This window comes from Tachysurus fulvidraco, chromosome 26 (genome assembly GCF_022655615.1).
Source record: "Tachysurus fulvidraco isolate hzauxx_2018 chromosome 26, HZAU_PFXX_2.0, whole genome shotgun sequence".
Lineage (NCBI taxonomy): Eukaryota > Metazoa > Chordata > Actinopteri > Siluriformes > Bagridae > Tachysurus > Tachysurus fulvidraco.
In genome coordinates, this window is record NC_062543.1 from 193,840 (window position 1) to 214,974 (window position 21,135).

General features: G+C 41.2%; 3 protein-coding genes across 5 annotated transcripts in view; 1 reads left to right on the forward strand and 2 right to left on the reverse strand.

Moving 5' to 3' along the window:
• The window catches only part of LOC113663975 (claudin-15-like), an 8,357-nt gene extending 4,812 nt beyond the window's left edge, over positions 1-3,545 (reverse strand). Inside the window, exon 1 of the mRNA XM_027179533.2 lies at positions 1,581-3,545. Within this exon, the coding sequence (XP_027035334.1) occupies positions 1,581-1,797 (217 nt within the window). The 5' untranslated portion in view covers positions 1,798-3,545. The remainder of the gene's footprint in view (positions 1-1,580) is intronic.
• A 1,922-nt stretch (positions 3,546-5,467) lies between these two features.
• On the reverse strand, positions 5,468-15,205 carry LOC113663962 (claudin-15-like). Of its 2 annotated transcripts, none has more exons than XM_027179463.2 (4): positions 14,903-15,204; positions 7,814-7,978; positions 6,209-6,296; positions 5,468-6,038 (listed from the first exon to the last, which is right to left on the reverse strand). In XM_027179463.2, exons 1-3 carry the CDS (start codon positions 15,117-15,119, stop codon positions 6,211-6,213), a joined length of 468 nt encoding a protein of 155 aa, XP_027035264.1. In that variant the 5' UTR covers positions 15,120-15,204; the 3' UTR covers positions 5,468-6,038; positions 6,209-6,210. The 2 variants fall into 2 exon arrangements, with proteins under 2 accessions (XP_027035264.1, XP_027035263.1); XM_027179462.2 differs by having other exon boundaries at positions 5,485-6,038; positions 6,215-6,296; positions 14,903-15,205.
• A 1,068-nt stretch (positions 15,206-16,273) lies between these two features.
• On the forward strand, positions 16,274-20,512 carry LOC113663958 (zona pellucida sperm-binding protein 3-like). Of its 2 annotated transcripts, none has more exons than XM_027179455.2 (8): positions 16,274-16,693; positions 17,247-17,362; positions 17,966-18,066; positions 18,168-18,342; positions 18,614-18,740; positions 18,958-19,043; positions 20,231-20,333; positions 20,421-20,512. In XM_027179455.2, exons 1-7 carry the CDS (start codon positions 16,331-16,333, stop codon positions 20,304-20,306), a joined length of 1,044 nt encoding a protein of 347 aa, XP_027035256.1. In that variant the 5' UTR covers positions 16,274-16,330; the 3' UTR covers positions 20,307-20,333; positions 20,421-20,512. The 2 variants fall into 2 exon arrangements, with proteins under 2 accessions (XP_027035256.1, XP_027035257.1); XM_027179456.2 differs by having other exon boundaries at positions 18,961-19,043.
• Positions 20,513-21,135: the final 623 nt, after the last annotated feature.

Genomic DNA, 21,135 nt, shown 5'->3' on the forward strand with positions numbered 1-21,135 from the left:
TTTTACACAGAAAATATAAACTGTAAATTCAGTAGTTAAATAATCAGCCAATCACAAAGCAGCACTATGTATAAATTACAGATCAAGAGCTTCAGTTACTGTTATATCAAATTCTAATCTAATAAAGAATGAGCAGGTGTATTACAGGTGTATTACAGCTCTATTACAGGTGTATTACAGCTCTATTACAGGTGTATTACAGGTGTATTACAGCTCTATTACAGGTGTATTACAGGTGTATTACAGCTCTATTACAGGTGTATTACAGCTCTATTACAGGTGTATTACAGCTGTATTACAGGTCTATTACAGGTGTATTACAGCTCTATTACAGCTTTATTACAGGTGTATTACAAGTGTATAACAGGTGTATTACAGCTCTATTTCAGGTGTATTACAGGTGTATTACAGCTCTATTACAGGTGTATTACAGCTCTATTACAGGTGTATTACAGCTCTATTACAGGTGTATTACAGCTCTATTTCAGGTGTATTACAGGTGTATTACAGCTCTATTACAGGTGTATTACAGGTGTATTACAAGTGTATAACAGGTGTATAACAGGTGTATTACAGGTGTATTACAGCTCTATTTCAGGTGTATTACAGGTGTATTACAGCTCTATTACAGGTGTATTACAGCTCTATTACAGGTGTATTACAATGGAAGGTGTAAATTATTACATATAAAGAGAGAGGGAGAGAGAGAGATACAGAGAGATACAGAGAGAGAGAGAGTTATAAGTAATAGACTAATAAGAGTAAAGTGTAGACAGTGTTAAGCAGTTAGTGTTAAGTAGACCGTGTTAAACAGTCCGTACCAGCGAGGCCAAGCATGGAAGGAAACTCTCTGCAGTTGTGCACTCCGGTGGAATCAGTAGCACAGGACATCCATAAGTTCTCATAGACGATGGATGCAGTGATGACATTCCCATCCATGGTGGAAATCTTCCAGAAGCGATACGGAATGACAATACCGGACATGACCCATGCCGCAAAGCCCAGGAGAAAAGCCATCACCTCAACCGCAGCGTTCACCATCTCTAAGCTTTACTTAGCTCATGCAACTCATTAAAATTATTATTAAAATTATTATTAAATATTACACCTGAGCATTTATCGACGCTGTAGCATCACTCTGATGGAGAGGAATTAACCCAATGTTAATGTCTCCACACCGCAACACACTGATGTTTGTAAGAGACTCTGACATGGAGAACAATTCACCACCTCCACCTCCACCTCAGGAGAATTAACACTCCTCCCTCCTTCTTTCAGCTCACCAGTTTTTACACATAAAAACATCAGACACATCTATCAGCACTTCTATACAACAACACTGAGCTTCATTTACAATAAGTAAGGATTTTGTTCACTAATTTTTAATCTGTTATTATTTTTTTCAAAAACATCACAATAAACACAGTGACTTGATTGGATGATTAATTGGAAAGGTGCAAAAGCAGTTAGTTCTAAACGGTAGAGAAGACTAAATATTATTATTATTATTATTATTATTATTATTATTATTATTATTATTATTATTATTATTATTATTATTATTAATATCGTTGCCCTACCTGGTAAAGCCAGTAACGATGAGAAATACCAGCAGTCGTAAATGCCAGTTGAATCCTCAGCACAGGACATCCACAGGTTCTCAAAGATGTTGGAGGTGACAATAACGTTGCCATAATCAGTGGACACTTTCCAGGTGTGATGGTGTATAGAAATGAACGCAGTCACACTGCCGAGGAAACCCAGAAAAAGTGCAACAATCTGCAGAGACTCTTTCATTATCTTCCACTTCTGTTCTGTTCTTCTGCAGCTCGGTGTATTCAGCACTGCTAATGAGCCCGAGTGTACGGTGCGTGTGTGTGTGTGTGCGTGTGTGTGTGTGTGTGTGTGTGTGTGTGTGTGTGTGTGTGTGTGTGTGTGTGTGTGTGTGTGTGTGTGTGTGTGTGTGTGATTGTGGGCTAGTCCAGCCGTATAATTCACCCAGGAACATTACAATAAGTCTTTAAAAAGTCTCAGGTTTTGTGAAGCCTTCAATGAAAATCACTTTTAATCAGAAAGAATCAGAACTTTTGCACTGAAACATGAATCACAGTTTCTTGAATTGTGTGTTGCATTAATATAATCTTAGGACTAACACAAACACCAAGCAAATTCATATGTACATCAAGTAACCAGAACAGGTCACAGCCAGAAAGCTCAGAAAACCAAGAGTAAAGAACGAAGCACCAGAACCATGAGATCAGCAGTGGATCTGGAGGCTGTGAGCTCACAGAGACTAGCAGATGTGCAGCAGCCTGAGGAACAAGTGTGGGCAAATGTGATGTGTTTAAGAACCAGGGTTGTAGGTCTCCACAGGGGAAGGTGTGGGGGGTTCAGTAAACAGCAGGACCTCAGAGGACAAGGAGTAGAGTGTTAGTGGAGAAGCAGGACTTCAGACAGTGTTTATGAAGGCTGGGACTTTCAGGGACTGCTGTTGGCAGAGTGTGTTTGAGTGTGTTTTAGTTTAGAGGGAATACATCTCTTTATGTTCTAGTGATGGACTTTTATATGATCAAATATGATCTATGATCTCAGACAGATCAGAAAGGTGTTTGGTGTACAGAAGGAAATGTGTTGCTCTCCGTCACATATACACATAAATCCCAATCTCCCAGTTTATAGTGTAACAAACTTCCTCTATAACTGTCCTCACTTCCTGTCTGGTCTTTAAGTCTGCGCTGTTATTGTCTCCTTCACACAGGTCTTATTGGGCAGTAAAACTTGAGGAAGCATTAATTAATCTCACCAAGGTCATTTTACTTAGATTCGTTTGCTTACCTCCTGGTTTACATTTATTTACCACCAAATTCTCCGTTTGTTGTCTAGATTTCTGTGTTTATGAGATGAAGGTTCATTATAATGATAATGTAGAATAACCAAGAACACAAACATGGATATATAAATGGAGCTACTTAGTTTTTCCAACTTTAAATGTATTTATTGCAAAGTTTTTATTTTGTGTTGCATTTATAAAGCAGGAGCTCTCAGTATTGAAATGAGGCTTTGTGTTCATTTGTCATATTATTAACTGAGTAATAAAGTGTGAGTGTTGCTGTGGACATAGACAGGACAATAGGCCTGGATTTGGGTGTAGTAGGTATTCAGGATGGAGAATGGAGAGAGGTGTGGAGGATAAGCTGCTGCTGCACTCCCAGGACTCGGACAATCGGCGTCTTCACTAGGTCACTCTGTTCTGCCGTATCTGATGACATGCTCAGTTACAGCGCTCTAAATGAGAACCTCGTTTCCTGGACTGTTCCTCCTCTTCATGCTGAGACTCATGACTGTACATCCATAAACATATAAACACTTCATTAGAACTAACAATATTTCAATGTAATTCCTTCAAACCAAACTAAAGAGGTTTTCAGACTCAGACCTGGTGTCTTGTGTCAGAACAGATTACAGCTGTGTAAATCACTCACTCACTCATCTTCTACCGCTTATCCGAACTTCTCGGGTCACGGGGAGCCTGTGCCTATCTCAGGTGTCATCGGGCATCGAGGCAGGATACACCCTGGACAGAGTGCCAACCCATCACAGGGCACACACACACACTCATTCACACACACACTCACACACTACGGACAATTTTCCAGAGATGCCAATCAACCTACCATGCATGTCTTTGGACCGGGGGAGGAAACCGGAGTACCCGGAGGAAACCCCCGAGGCACGGGGAGAACATGCAAACTCCACACACACAACACGGAGGTGGAAATCGAACCCCAACCCTGGTGGTGTGAGGAGAATGTGCTCTGTGTAAATCAAATGAAATCAATAAATAATAAAATGAAAGATAAAAGCATCTTTTTGTTGTAATGAATATTTATTCAGCTGAAGTAAATAATTCACTCACTCGTCTGTGTTCGATGCCCACTGACCCACCATAAGGGATGTGTAGGGATGTTGTTTGGTGGAAACCCTTAAAAACCCTACAACCTTTCAAACCCTTATTTACTACAAAAAAAAAAAAAAATCAACAATAAATAAATAAATAATCTTTAACCTATTTTTTCCTGGCAAAAAGTTTCCCTAAAGGTGTTTTGTGTATGGAATGTTACAGATTATTTGCTTCCTTTCTCTCTTTATGGAAAAACTATATAAATGTTCTGAATTCAATTCAATTCAGTGTCAGAATATTTCTGTTGCACATTAAACATTGCCACGGTGCAGTTTTACAGAAATCCAGCTGAAATAAAATCTGTAATGAACAAGCCAGTGTCGAGGAAAGAGATAAAGATCCTCCTGAGACGACATGAGAAAGAAACTTTGAGAGGAAGCAGGAATCCATCCTCATCTTGGAGACACCACACAGTGTGAATCTAAATCATTAGTGTATTCAGGTGTGTAAAGAGAGACAGTAGTGAGAGTGTGTATGGGACGTCAGTATGAAAACAGTCTTCATGACCACAGCAGCAGCTCTTACATACACATCTACAGAATCAGGTGAAGTTTGAACAGAAACATGTTTGGGGAAGTGTAACTCCTCAGTGGGTCTGTGTGGAACCATCTACAGCAGAAGAGAGCGAGACACGAGTATAGGAACAGTCATCAGGATGAGTCACATTGTTGGATTGTTGTGAGAGTGGTGTAGAGATTACAGGGAAACGTTTTCCAGCTCAAATGTACAGGTGCACTGGACAAAAGCCATTCCATCGGTGCTGTGACCCGGAAAACATGTCGCAGGTGGACAGGGCAAAAGGGCAGATGGTGGAACACGGTGTATAAACACACATCACTGTTTAATCTGCAGTTTATTCTCCAGGTCTTGTGTTCGTTTACACCACGGTGTCGAGAGCAGTGTTCAGGTAAAGCACCGATAGTCTTACAAATAATTCAGGGTTACTACAAAAAGCCTGTAAATGAGACATTAATCTAAAGGTATGAAAACACAGAAAGTGTTTGTCGGACCTCGTCTTCTGAATGGTTTCTGTTTGCTCCAAATTGTTGATAGTGAGAAAAACCCCGTGGGAAGTTCTCACTTTTCTTGTGTGACGCCTACATGGGCTCTAATCTGTCAGTGTTATGTTACTGGTGTGATGATGACTAGTAATAAAACACAGTGACGAGACGATTCCACAATGAACTATTCACAACTATATATTATTAATTGCACATGGACTACTTTCTGGAGTGCAGTAAACACACACACACACACACACACACACACACACACGTGTGACATCACAGAAGTCTTTTCTCCTGAACACTTTATCATTCTGTCACAACACAAAGCCATCCGTAGAGGAGTCGAACACAATGGATTATTTTTCACTAATATCTGTTATCTCTACTTTTCTATACAGTCCAGTCTGAGCTTTCGTGTGAACACATTTGTGTGATCCCCAGAGACCAGAACAAGACGAGCGGAAACTCAAAATAATGGACAAAAAGAACAAAAGACGAGTAGACAGGAGCAGGTCAGGGTTAGAGATGTGAACTACAACATTTTATTCATTACAAATAAGAACATAAAGGACCATAAATAACAGAATCAGAAACAAATAGAAAAGAAATAATAAATAAAATATACTAAAGAAAATAATTAAAACAACAACAACAATAATAATAATAATAATAATAATAATAATTATTATTATTATTATTATTATTATTATTATTATTATTAACAGCTGTGTTTCAGACTGCAGATTTAATATTACTGTTCTTTAAAGCTTCTATATTCACAGAAAGAATTTTATTTTATTTTATTTTCTCAGTTGTTTTTTGTTTTGCTCTCCTTCTTGTTTTTATTTCATTTCATTTATTTAAAAAATGTGATTTTTCGTGTCAAGTTTGACATCTTACTGAGTGTAATTGTGACTCCTGTTAAACCAAATGTGTGTGTGTGTATGTGATAAAATCACATTCTCCCCACTCTACTGTTGTTTCCACACACACACAGTAAACAGCATCCACCAATTAGTGCAAGTGTTGCTGAACACCAGCCAATATACAAACCGTCTCCAAGCTCAAACCTGCAACACACATGTATATAAAATCATTATCATTACACACACACACACACACACACACACACACACAAACACACACACACACACACACACACACACACACACACACACACACACACACACACACACACACACACACACACACACACCATTGCCATCATCAGCTCACTCACACTCACTTGATTCCGTTGTACAGTGGGTTGTAGAACTGCTGTGTGATGTTGGAAGCGTACCACGACACGGCGATCATTGTACACACACCTGCAGAAACACAACAACATGTTACACACACTCTCACACACACCAAGAACACACACAAACAGACACACAATCACATAATATAAACATTACATCATCTCCAAAAGAACACATTGTGTGTGTGTGTGTGTGTGTGTGTGTGTGTGTGTGTGTGTGTGTGTGTGTGTGTGTGTGTGTGTGTGTGTGTGTGTGTGTGTGAGAGAGACCCAGAGAGATCTCTAGTGAACTCTATTGATGATCTGTAAATGATCTGTGCTGCAGGTGATGTTCTAATACGATATATACACTTCTTTAGTGGTCATTTCTCACCTAGTGCCCTTCATGTACACTTTATTTACTTTGCTAGTGTTGGTTAGAGTGTTAGGTGTCAGAGTGTTAGGTGTTAGAGTGTTAGGTGTTAGGTGTTAGGTGTTAGGTGTTAGAGTGTTAGGTGTTAGGTGTTAGAGTGTTAGGTGTTAGAGTGTTAGGTGTTAGAGTGTTAGGTGTTAGGTGTTAGGTGTTAGAGTGTTAGGTGTTAGGTGTTAGGTGTTAGAGTGTTAGGTGTTAGGTGTTAGAGTGTTAGGTGTTAGGTGTTAGAGTGTTAGGTGTTAGGTGTTAAGTGTTAGAGTGTTAGGTGTTAGAGTGTTAGGTGTTAAGTGTTAGAGTGTTAGAGTGTTAGGTGTTAGAGTGTTAGGTGTTAAGTGTTAGAGTGTTAGGTGTTAGAGTGTTAGAGTGTTAGGTGTTAGAGTGTTAGGTGTTAGGTGTTAGAGTGTTAGAGTGTTAGGTGTTAGGTGTTAGGTGTTAGGTGTTAGAGTGTTAGGTGTTAGAGTGTTAGAATGTTAGGTGTTAGGTGTTAGGTGTTAGAGTGTTAGAGTGTTAGGTGTTAGAGTGTTAGGTGTTAGAGTGTTAGGTGTTAGGTGTTAGGTGTTAGAGTGTTAGAGTGTTAGGTGTTAAGTGTTAGAGTGTTAGAGTGTTAGAGTGTTAGAGTGTTAGGTGTTAGAGTGTTAGGTGTTAAGTGTTAGGTGTTAGGTGTTAGGTGTTAGGTGTTAGAGTGTTAGGTGTTAGGTGTTAAGTGTTAGAGTGTTAGAGTGTTAGAGTGTTAGGTGTTAGGGTGTTAAGTGTTAGAGTGTTAGGTGTTAGAGTGTTAGAGTGTTAGGTGTTAGGTGTTAGGTGTTAGAGAGTTAGGTGTTAGAGTGTTAGGTGTTAGGTGTTAGGTGTTAGAGTGTTAGGTGTTAGGTGTTAGAGTGTTAGGTATTAGGTGTTAGAGTGTTAGGTGTTAGGTGTTAAGTGTTAGGTGTTAGAGTGTTAGGTGTTAGAGTGTTAGGTGTTAGGTGTTAAGTGTTAGGTGTTAGAGTGTTAGGTGTTAGAGTGTTAGAGTGTTAGGTGTTAGAGTGTTAGAGTGTTAGGTGTTAGGTGTTAGGTGGTAGAGTGTTAGGTGTTAGGTGTTAGAGTGTTAAGTGTTAGAGTGTTAGAGTGTTAGGTGTTAGGTGTTAGAGTGTTAGAGTGTTAGGTGTTAGGTGTTAGGTGCATGTGTTAAGTACCCTGCAGGATGAAGAACACTCCTCCAAGGGCAGCGATTCGTCCCTTCATTGTGTAGTTCTCTCCACCGATTTTGGAACACTGCATTCCAACTAGTGTGAAGATGAGACCAAACGTTCCCAACACAATGGAGGTGATCATAAGTGCACGACATGCCTGAACAAAACCTGAACACACCCACACACACACACACACACACACACACACACACACACACACACACACACACACACACACACACACACACACACACACACATTAACACCTCAATACACACATTTAGATTCAGTATCACACCTCAGCACACACACTTAAATCCCAGTGAGAGTCTCATATGCATTGCATTAATACTACAATGCAACAGTGTACTTCTGCAGCATAAACTTAACACTGAACACACTCACACTGAACACACTCACACTCACACTGAACACACTAACACTGAACACACTCACACTAACACTGAACACACTCACACTGAACACACTCACACTGAACACACTCACACTCACACTGAACACACTAACACTGAAAACACTCACACTCACACTGAACACACTAACACTCACTAACACTGAACACACTCACACTGAACACACTCACACTGAACACACTCACACTCACACTGAACACACTAACACTCACTAACACTGAACACACTAACACTGAACACACTCACACTGAACACACTCACACTAACACTGAACACACTAGCATTGGACACACTAACACTGAACACACTAACACTGAACACACTCACATTGAACACACTCACGCTAACACTGAACACACTCACACTGAACACACTAACACTGAACACACTCACACTAACACTGAACACACTAACAATGAACACACTAACACTGAACACACTCACATTGAACACACTAACACTGAACACACTAACAATGGACACACTAACACTGAACACACTCACATTGAACACACTAACACTGAACACACTCACGCTAACACTGAACACACTAACAATGGACACACTAACACTGAACACACTCACACTAACACTGAACACACTAACATTTGACACACTAACACTGAACACACTCACACTGAACACACTAACACTGAACACACTCACACTGAACACACTAACACTGAACACACTCACACTAACACTGAACACACTCACACTAACACTGGACACACTAACACTGAACACACTAACATTGGACACACTAACACTGAACACACTCACACTAACACTGAACACACTAACAATGGTCACAATAACACTGAACACACTCACACTGAACACACTAACACTGAACACACTCACACTGAACACACTAACACTAAACACACTCACGCTAACACTGAACACACTCACACTGAACACACTAACACTGAACACACACTAACACTGAAGCATTTTAAGCATTAATTAATTAATCAAGTCAAGAAGCTTTTATTGTCATTCCAACCATATCTAGCTGTTACAGTACACAGTGACATGAGACAACGTTTCTCCAGGATCAGTGTGTTACATAAAACACAGTCAGCACTAAGGACTTAGTAAGTTCAGGAAAATCAACCCCCACAAAGCAGCAGGACCACACCACATCCCCTGGAGGGCCCTCAGAGCTTGTGCTACGGAGCTGACTGAAGTACTCACTTCCATCTTCAACCTCTCCCCCATACATTGTCCCCACCTGCTTTAAGACCACATCCATCACCCCCCCTGCCCAAGAAGAGCCCACCATTCTGCCTGAACAACTACAGGCCAGTAGCACTCACTCCAATCACCATGAAGTACTTAGAGAGAGTGATGCTAACCCATATTCATGTGCCAGACATATCTGACCCACTCCAGTATGTGTACCGGACCAACAGGTCCACCTCAGACGCCATTGCTGCTGCCCTTCATATTTCCCTCTCTCACCTGGAAAATAAGGACACTTACACCAGGACCCTCTTTACTGATTACAGTTCGATTACACTTCAACACGGTCATCCCTCACAAACTCACCCAAACACTGCTTGTACTTGGACTACACCCCACACTCTGTGACTGGCTCCTAGACTTTCTGACTGCAGACCACAGTCTGTTAGGATTGGAAATAGGACATCAGACACAATCATCACAAACACTGGCACCCCACAAGGTTGCGTTCTCAGTCCTATCCTTTACACACTGTTCACACATGATTGTGTTGCCACACACCAGAACAACACCATTCTGAAGTTCGCTGATGACACCGCAGTGATAAGATGTATCACAGGCGGGAATGAAGCAGCCTACAGGAAGCCTACTTTGTCCACAGACAAGACAAAGGAAATGATAGTGGACCTGCGAAAAAAGAAGGGAACTCACCAGCCACTGTTTACCCAAGAGCTTTAAGTGGAGAGTATGAGCAGCTTTAAATACCTGGGAGTCCACATCAGTGAGGAGCTCGTCTGGACAATGAACACAACCCAGCTGGTTAAGAAAGCCTAATAGTGGCTGTACTTCCTGAGGAGGCTGAGGAAGTTTGGCATGTCAACCAAGATCCTCCACAACTTCTACAGCTGTGTTGTTGAGAGCGTCTTGACCAGCTGCAACACTGCGTGGTACGGCAGTGTCTGCAGAGAGTGGTGAGGACCGCTGAGAAGATCATCAGGACTCCACAGCCCTCTCTGCAGACCATTTACCATCGCAGAGTCCAAAGTAGAGCTGCATCCATCGTTAAAGGCCCCACCCACCCCCAACACGGACTGTTCACACTCCTACCCTCAGGACAGAGATACAGGAGTATAAAGTGTAGGACAACCAGGCTAAAGAACTCCGTCTTCCCCTCAGCTTTTAGACTCTTAAACAGTCCCCCATCTCAGTCAACAGTCAGTCCAACTGTTCGCCTCATTTAAACATTGTAATTCATATTGCTGCTATTACCACCACCGTTATACACCGCTAATATTATTCATGTAGCCCACATCTGTTAATGTTATTGCTGCTTTAAATATACATATGTACAGTGTGTATGTATAGTGTGTATGTGTAGTGTGTATGTGTAGTGTGTATGTACAGTGTGTATGTGTAGTGTGTATGTACAGTGTGTATGTACAGTGTGTATGTACAGTGTGTATGTGTAGTGTGTATGTGTAGTGTGTATGTGTAGTGTGTATGTACAGTGTGTATGTGTAGTGTGTATGTACAGTGTGTATGTGTAGTGTGTATGTACAGTGTGTATGTACAGTGTGTATGTGTAGTGTGTATGTGTAGTGTGTATGTGTAGTGTGTATGTACAGTGTGTATGTGTAGTGTGTATGTACAGTGTGTATGTATAGTGTGTATGTACAGTGTGTATGTATAGTGTGTATGTATAGTGTGTATGTACAGTGTGTATGTGTAGTGTGTATGTGTAGTGTGTATGTGTAGTGTGTATGTACAGTGTGTATGTGTAGTGTGTATGTACAGTGTGTATGTATAGTGTGTATGTACAGTGTGTATGTGTAGTGTGTATGTACAGTGTGTATGTATAGTGTGTATGTACAGTGTGTATGTATAGTGTGTATGTATAGTGTGTATGTACAGTGTGTATGTGTAGTGTGTATGTGTAGTGTGTATGTATAGTGTGTATGTATAGTGTGTATGTATAGTGTGTATGTACAGTGTGTATGTACAGTGTGTATGTATAGTGTGTATGTACAGTGTGTATGTATAGTGTGTATGTATAGTGTGTATGTATAGTGTGTATTTACAGTGTGTATTTACAGTGTGTATGTATAGTGTGTATGTACAGTGTGTATGTACAGTGTGTATGTATAGTGTGTATGTATAATGTGTATGTACAGTGTGTATGTATAGTGTGTATGTATAGTGTGTATGTATAGTGTGTATGTACAGTGTGTATGTATAGTGTGTATGTATAGTGTGTATGTACAGTGTGTATGTACAGTGTGTATGTATAGTGTGTATGTATAGTGTGTATGTACAGTGTGTATGTACAGTGTGTATGTATAGTGTGTATGTACAGTGTGTATGTATAGTGTGTATGTATAGTGTGTATGTATAGTGTGTATGTATATGTTTTACATGTTTTATATTATATTATATGTTTTATATGTACATACACACTCTGTACATACAGTGTAAATACTGTGTTCAGTGTAAATACTGTGTTCAGTGTAAATACTGTGTTCAGTGTAAATACTGTGTGTTCTACAATATTGGGTGTGCAGTAAATACTAGAATGAACACAATGTTACAGCAGCAGGTCCCTGAGATAATGTAAAGTTTTGTGCAAAACAGCATCAGTAAGTGCAAAGAGCAAAAAAATTGTGTAAACAGGTTAATGGATGTATACTGGAAGTGTGTGTATTTGGTGTAGGTCTGTGCAGTCCATACAGGTGATGTGTGTGTGTGTGTGTGTGTGTGTGTGTGTGTGTGTGTGTGTGTGTGTGTGTGTGTGTGTGTGTGTGTGTGTGTGTGTGTTATGTGTTCTGAGTGTTCTGTGTTGTGTTCAGTGTTCAGTGTTCTGTGTTGTGTTCACCAGTGTAAACATGTGGATCATTTCCTGTTCACCCGTGTGTGTGTGTGTGTGTGTGTGTGTGTGTGTGTGTGTGTGTGTGTGTGTGTGTGTGTGTGTGTGTGTGTGTGTGTGTGTGTGTGTGTGTGTGTGTGTGTGTGTGTGTGTGTGTGTGTGTGTGTGTGTGTGTGTGTGTGTTATGCTCAGAACAGTTCAGTTATTAAGGAGTCTGTGGGAAGAAATAAAGCTTATAATCTAGAAACAGTTTTAATATTATCATCATGGATTGTGTTGTGTAAAGGTCTCAGTGTGTTTAATGCTCACTCTGTAAATTAGTTCTGGTTCAGTTTCCATCAGAAGTCACATGGTTAGTAGGTTGGAGTGGAGCTGTGTGTAATTACAGTGTCACCTGATCTCAGTATAATCCTCCTGTTCATGGAGGAGTGTTTTTTAAGGTGTGTGATTTTTCTCATTTTAAACCTGACAAATGATATTTGCTCATCATCCGTCTGACAGACGAGTCATGAGCTCAAGTCCTGTGAACAGCTGTGGGTTTTGTTTCTCAGCTGTTTGCTGCCCTGGTTGTAGACTGATATTAATGATGGAGAAATCTCAGGAAAAATGTGAACCGGACGTGTGACTGATCAGCCTTTGTGTGAATGAAACTGCAAAGTCACAAAATCAGAATAAAGCCTTCACTGAAAGAGGTGACTGATGTCCATAGAGCAGTGTTTTATAACTGTGCTGTAGTTAATGTTTATTCTTCATACAACATTACAATCCTGTAACCGGAGCAGCACAGCGAGGGGAAAGGTGACGAGTCCAACACTCCAACACAACGTCTGAGTTTAATAAAGGTATTTACACAATGTTCAAAAAAACACTGTGAACATCTTCTCTTCATCAAACTTTATCATCATCCTCACCTCAGAACTCACAGATCTCACACCTGTGTCTCTGATCTGCTCATGTTCTCCTCCACGCTATCTGAGGAGAAACATCTGAACTAACCCTCGATCAGAATGCATGCTGACAGAGAACTGTGGAATACTCCTTTAGTTCAATTCAATAAAGAAATATATGTATGATATAAATAAATATATGACATAAATAATAGAATGACTAAATGCATCAATAAATATATAAATGAATAAATTATACTGAACTAATTAATATTCAAATATTTAATTTCATTATATACAAAGAAAACTGTCACATTGCACTAAAGACCCCAGAGTCCAGACACAATAAAGTGTGGCGTTAAGGATTCTGAAGTAAATATTATATACTTTTTAATTGATCATTAATATCATTAAATAAATATGTTATTATGAATTTAAAATGATTTAAATTCTTTTCACAGTGAGTTTTGGGTGAATGTGCGTCATCTTATCAACATGGTGACTTTCTCATGGTTCAAGAGCTTTATTGTTCTTTAACCTCATTTAAATACCTTTGTGTCTCCTCGGTCCCTAACCTACAGTGTTCAGTGTTCTGTGTTCAGTGTTCTGTGTTGTGTTCAGTGTTCAGTGTTCTGTGTTCTGTGTTGTGTTCAGTGTTCAGTGTTCAGTGTTCAGTGTTCTGTGTTGTGTTCAGTGTTCTGTGTTGTGTTCAGTGTTCAGTGTTCTGTGTTCTGTGTTGTGTTCAGTGTTCAGTGTTCAGTGTTCAGTGTTCTGTGTTGTGTTCAGTGTTCTGTGTTGTGTTCAGTGTTCAGTGTTCTGTGTTCAGTGTTCTGTGTTGTGTTCAGTGTTCAGTGTTCTGTGTTCAGTGTTCTGTGTTGTGTTCAGTGTTCTGTGTTGTGTTCAGTGTTCTGTGTTCAGTGTTCTGTGTTGTGTTCAGTGTTCAGTGTTCTGTGTTCTGTGTTCTGTGTTCTGTGTTCTGTGTTGTGTTCAGTGTTCAGTGTTCAGTGTTCAGTGTTCTGTGTTCTGTGTTCTGTGTTGTGTTCAGTGTTCAGTGTTCAGTGTCCAGTGTTCTGTGTTCTGTGTTGTGTTCAGTGTTCAGTGTTCAGTGTTCTGTGTTCTGTGTTGTGTTCAGTGTCCAGTGTTCTGTGTTGTGTTCAGTGTTCAGTGTTGTGTTCAGTGTTCAGTGTTCAGTGTTCAGTGTTCTATGTTCTGTTTAGTGTTCAGTGTTCAGTGTTCTGTGTTCTGTGTTGTGTTCAGTGTTCAGTGTTCTGTGTTCTGTGTTCTGTGTTGTGTTCAGTGTTCAGTGTTGTGTTCAGTGTTCAGTGTTCTGTGTTCTATGTTCTGTTTAGTGTTCAGTGTTCAGTGTTCTGTGTTCTGTGTTGTGTTCAGTGTTCAGTGTTGTGTTCAGTGTTCAGTGTTCTGTGTTCTGTGTTGTGTTCAGTGTCCAGTGTTCTGTGTTCTGTTCAGTGTTCAGTGTTGTGTTCAGTGTTGTGTTCAGTGTTCAGTGTTCAGTGTTCTGTAACTCATTGTGTTTAAAGTGGAAACGCTGAGCATCAGATCTGAAAACTCAGAACCTCCAGGTCATGATTAAACTTTCAAGGAACATTCTGCCTGAGGATCTATTGTTCTACAACCATTGTGTGTGTGTGTGTGTGTGTGTGTGTGTGTGTGTGTGTGTGTGTGTGTGTGTGTGTGTGTGTGTGTGTGTGTGTGCCAGTCATACCTGGTAAGGCAAATAAAGATGGAAAATACCAGCAGCTGTGGAGGCCGGTTGAATCCACAGCACAGGACATCCACAGGTTCTCAAATAAATCAGAGGTGACGATGGCGCTGCCTTCATCACTGGACTCTTTCCAGGATCGAACCTGCAGTGACACGGCCGCGCTCACACACCCCAAAAACCCCACACACAACCCGCACACCTGCACTATGTCTTTCATCTTGTCTTCCAACACACCAACACAAACACACACACGGGTGAACAGGAAATGATCCACATGTTTACACTGGTGTTTGTGTGTGTGTGTGTGTGTGTGTGTGTGTGTGTGTGTGTGTGTGTGTGTGTGTGTGTGTGTGGGTGTGAGGGTGTGTGTCTTTATCTCTTTAAACTACATGTTTTTATCACCATTGTTATCACCATAGCACTTGCTCACTGCCCACACACTCACACACACACAAACACACACACACACACTGTGATGCAACTATGATGGAGGGGTGAGAGAGTACATCACTCATATCACCATCACATGTCAATAATTAACATGCGCACACACACACACACACACACACACACACACACTCACACACAGTAACGCAGTAACGCAGCTATTATGGAGGTGGATCACTCATATCACCATTATATGTTAATAATTAACATACACGCTTATACACACACACACACACACACACACACACACACACACACACACACACACACACACACACCATGAAAAGCTAAACAATATGAGGTTTGCACGGGGACTTCCTCTGATGTAGAGGATTTATGTTAATGTGTGTTGTGTGTTATTTATATTATGTGTGTACTGTTCACACCTCAGTGACTCTGAGGCAGGTTATTATATCTGAAATGACCTTAAGTCATGTGTGATTTTGAGGAACAGTAAAAACACACAAAGTCAGGTCAATTTTATTTGCACAACACTTTTATTTGTGGACATAGTCTGAAAGCATCTTTACAGAAATTTAAAAAAAAATTCATTATGTTTTCCCCCAATAAGCAAATCTAAGGCACGGGTATGGAAGAACTCCCTGAGACATAGGAAGGAAGATAGAGAGAAACCAGAGAGTGGGATTATAAATCATTATAAACACTGAGAGTGGGATTATAAATCATTATAAACACTGAGAGTGGGATTATAAATCATTATAAACACTTTGGTGAGTTCAGTTGGTGTTTGCTGACTTTTCACCATTTATTTATCACTAGGTCCTTTTTATAGACACATTTTATAATCGGCTTCATTCTCAGTTTAAAGTGACTCGAACATGACCCTCTGTGGTATAAAGCTGAAACTGCGTCATGAGACATTAATTGGTTAAATTAAGTGGGCGTGGCTCTGATCTAATTGAGTGTAATCCTTAGAAATACACCTTGCAGCTAGCAGCTCGGTCTAATCCGTTATAAGCGATGATGATTACTTGTGTTGCAGATCGGCTCGCGCTCACCGCGGTGTTAATACTGCTAACACGTGTTACACGTGGAAACCACGTGTGGAAATCAGGCCCGCAGGTCGGACCGGACGGGGAAGAGCACAAAGCCACGGGGTTCCGGTCTGAAGACGGTGTCCAGCTCGTGGCCGTCAGCGTGCACTGCACCGAGAACAGTATGGTGGTGAGAGCGCGCGCTGACCTCTACGGTACCGGGCGGCTCGTGACCGCCAGTGAGCTGCGACTCGGGCCGGAATCATCACCGGGCTGCGGGGCGGTTCAGCGCGAGGACACCGAGCTCGTGATTACAGCCGGACTTCACGAATGTGGAGCGAAACTGCGGGTAAATATCAAAGTACAGAAAATGGGTGTGTTTAAAAACGTCACACACCGACTGACAAACTGATGGAGATTATATTTAGATTACATTTAAATGCTATGCAAATTAAGTCTCGGGTGGGCGTGGTTTATCTCACGAACAGGAAATGACGTAAAATCTGCTCAGAATTGCTGCGTCTCAAATCTACAGTGTTTCACGTCACAATTCAGTTTCAGTCCACACCAAAAAATAATAAAGTTCCCACAAAGATTCAGTTTCCACGCCAGTTGCTGAGGGAAACATGAGCATTCTGTGTGTCCTGTGTTTGTCATTTAGTTCAGAAATGACATGAAAAGCATCCAGTCAGAATCCGACTGTTTTTGTTCACACAGTGAAAGTGATGTGAAACATTTTCTCTCTCAAACATCCTTTAAACACAAATCTGGCCCATTATGAGCATTAATGTAGTGTAGCAGCGTGAACGGAGTCCTGCAGTGTGAACATGTTCTGAGAGCTTAGTGATGGTCATGTGACTGCGTTAAAGCTGGAGCTGTGATCAGTCCTGTTTCCCTCCCAGGTTGAAGATGACAGTCTGATCTACGCCAACACTCTGTTCCACATTCCGACTCTGAACCACTTTGGCATCGTCAGGTCTGTGGGTGTAGCTGTGCCCATGGAGTGTCGCTACAAGAGGTTAGTGTGGTGTCTGTTCCTATAAAGCGGTTACACGTGTTTACGTTCACAGCATGTGGCAGACGCAATTATCCAGAGAGACGTAGAAAAGTGCTTTGAATCTCTATCAATGTAGACATCAGTACTGGTTCACTAAGACACCGATACCGTCAATCTAAAACTCTGTTTGTGTTGGAAGATCACAAGATCCTGACCTGGGGATGCAGTTTAGTTTTGCTGGGATGAGATGTTCACCAGATGTGCTGAGATCTAAGCAGAAGCCATGGTATTTGATAGAGGGTAGTAGAAGATAAGTGTCACCATCATAGCAGTGGTGAGAGAACCCGAGTGAGTATAGAGGACATGACCAAGTACTGGGCCCTGTGGGACACCAGTGGAAAGTCTGCATGGAGCAGTTGTTTCTCCCCCATGTTACATGATGTACTGATCAACAAATTCCAAGACTCCTGATCAGAAGGATCTTGTGGTTGACCGTGTCAAATGCTGCTAAAAGGTCAAGCAGCTACTTGTGCACAAACTCTTGTTATAAGCCTGTTAATGTGTGTACAGATTGTGATGGGAGTGCGTATGTGTGTGTGTTCGCGAGCGCGTGTGTGTGTGCAGGACACACTTGGTTAGCAGCACAAGCCAGTCCTATCCTGTGAGCCCTGCCTTTCTGAGCTCCGTCCCCACCAAGTCTGTGTTCTCTCCACAGATCAGGACCGGTGAGTGTTTCACTTCTCATTTCATAACATTTTGTTTTTAATGAACGTTTCAGATAACTGCAAAATAAAAATGAGGGGTGTGTTCCCTATAATGCAATTAGATGAATGGATGTCTGAGAGATCAGTGGACTTAGCTGAGTCTGAAGTCATCAGCATGGTGGCGTCTGTGCTCAGTGATCGTCACAGTGCTCTTAAACTTTTCCTGGACCGCTGTGTGGTGATGCTGGAGCCTGACACTGCAACCACAGCCAGCTGTGACCTCACCAATTACTATGGGTCAGAGCCACAGCCCTCACCTCACATTTATGCAAAAACACATCATGACCTACAGTCTGCAGTTGAGGAGTGGTCCCCAACACACACGCGCACACACACATGCCTGCCCCCCCAGTGGAATTCAACATGCAGCATCTATCAAAAAGGGTTACCTTTTAGAAATGTAATATTTATATCCTGGAATTTATGGTTCCATTGTGACGGTATAAACTGTTGGAAATGTTATAAAATGTAATTACAAACCTGACTTGTATTGTCCTGTGTGCTGTAGGTGTCCTGCTGATGCAGGGTTGGCTGAGTCCAACGTCTCCTTCCTGCCTGGAGCAGACGGTCATGTGCTGAGAGTAAAATTCAACCTGAAGAGTTTACTTGGAGACAAACGACAGCCAAACAACTCTGTGAGGAGGAATTATAGTTCCTACTTAACTCGCTTTATTTAATCATAAGAGCGTGAGCTAGCTCCTGGATGTTACAGTAAGGCTTCTCGTTACAACAGTACTCAAGTTTAATTACTAGACACAGGTACACAACCCCAGAGAGGCTGTGAGTTTGTGTGATTGTTATTGTGAGGTTGCTGTGTCTCTGCAGAAGTTTTATGGATCTGTTTTATTCCAGCAGATGTTGATCACATGTTGGATGAAGACAGCTGATCCAGTTCACATGAGCTCTGTAAATAAAGCATGTAGTTACATGGGGAACAGGTGAAAACCATTACACCATATAACACTGCTGTTTTCACACCTGGTTCATTTGGAGTGTCTTCTCTGTAGGTTTGGTTTGTTTAGACAATGTGATTGTGCTCAAAGCCACACCAAAACTATCGCCTGAATATGGGTGCGAATAAACACTTGAGCGGTTTGTTTGCGGTGAGAACGCAATCTGACTAAACAAACCAGCTTGTATAGCAATGCATGATGGGCACTGATGTACCTTGCATGGAACAGACTTCTGTGGGTAAGATTGTCATGGCAATTCAATTAATGTCTATTCTCTATAACAAATTAATCAAAACAGTATTGTCCCAATGAAAGCTCCATTGCAGCTCAGACTGAACATTTACAAAATGTCCGCAGCTATAAAGAAAGCCACAATAAGTTCACAGAGCTGCTGCTGTCCACCTTGATAGATGTCACTGTGAGCGGACATTAAACAATCAGTCTAGCAGTGAGACGGCCGTTTACTCACCGGTGACTTGCATTAACTCCGTTTGGTCAGATTCTACAATTTGTGGCGTTTAAAGTGAATTGAACAAAGAATGCAACTTAACAATTTTAGATGTTTGTGAACAAAACAAATCTACAGGTCTGAAAATGCACTGACTCTTTATTTAACCTGATTCTTTCCCATTAGAACTTTCAGACTTCTTTACTGAGAACTTGATCTGGAACTAAAATGATTCACTGGTGACAGAACAGATTAAGTGCTGTATATAAGAGCTCATGCTGCGTTATAACCATAATTTCCACAATAACTGGGTTAAAACTTCAAAATTGCACCGTGTGCTTCAGCTTCGTTGAACATTCTTCAGTACCTTGACTGGATAATGAAACCTATTTCAAGCCCGAAACATCTTATTAAAGGTGCAGAGGTCTGAGACCAGGACTTTTTTTTTTCTTCCCTGCACTCACAGTGACACCCAGTGTTCAACCCTGGAACTGCATATTAAGATTCGGCAGAAAACTTTTAAAATTCTTTTTCTTTTTTTTTGCTTTATTTATTTAACTGTTTTATTCCAGACGTGTGTGTGTGTACTTTACTTTTCACCATCACTTGTCTGATTTTCTCATTGTGCTGTTCAGTATAGATATTTAACCTCTGTGTTTAAAATGCTACAGAAATTAAAAGTGGATTTATTTGTACCAGATTTCACGGTTGTGTGTTTGTGTAGCTGGTGTAGTGTTGATGGGAAGCACAAGGTGTGTGAGTGCTGTGACATAAAGGGAGATGTCTTCAGCCAGAGATAGGAGTACATGTGGAAGTGTCCTTGTCAGGTAACTGCCCCACCCCACAAACACACACTTTGAATGTTTTATGTGTGTATGTGTGTGTTGATATTTTTATTTTGTGTTCTGATTCAGACTGTGCAGCTCAGCGGTGTTCACTCTCAGGCCCATCATCCTGTTGAACTGAACTCTTTACTATACTTCAATAAACCCTCTGTGAAAACAAATGAAATGTTTTTATTACATATGTGTTTGGATATACATGCTTTTTTTTTCAGGGGGAGGGGGGTGGTTCTCTTTGACTTCCTTTTATAAACTGCTTTGTTCAACATATTGTGAGTTAAACTGTGGCTGCAGTCAATTCAGCACTCGGTGGTGTTCACTGGTGTCCCACTGTTCTCTGGTGGCCCTCGTGTCCCACAGTTCTCTGGTGGCCCTCGTGTCCCCCTGTTCACTGGTGGCCCTCGAGTCCCCCTGTTCACTGGTGGCCCTCGTGTCCCCCTGTTCACTGGTGTCCCACAGTTCACTGGTGGCCCTCGTGTCCCACAGTTCACTGGTGGCCCTCGTGTCCCACAGTTCACTGGTGGCCCTCGTGTCCCACAGTTCACTGGTGGCCCTCGTGTCCCACTGTTCAGCACAAGGCCTTCTGTAACAGGACTATACTTGTGTATGTGGTGTCATGACTCCTGTCCTTTTCACAATCCCCCGTTCTTTCCTTTACAATCACTTTATTGTGGCTGAATTCTGTTTAACTCCATGTTATTTTCCCTACACGGTATTATGGAGCACTGATTTTGAACTTTTAAGTCATGTTGGTGTTTATAACGCATTTATCGCGTTATAAATTAAG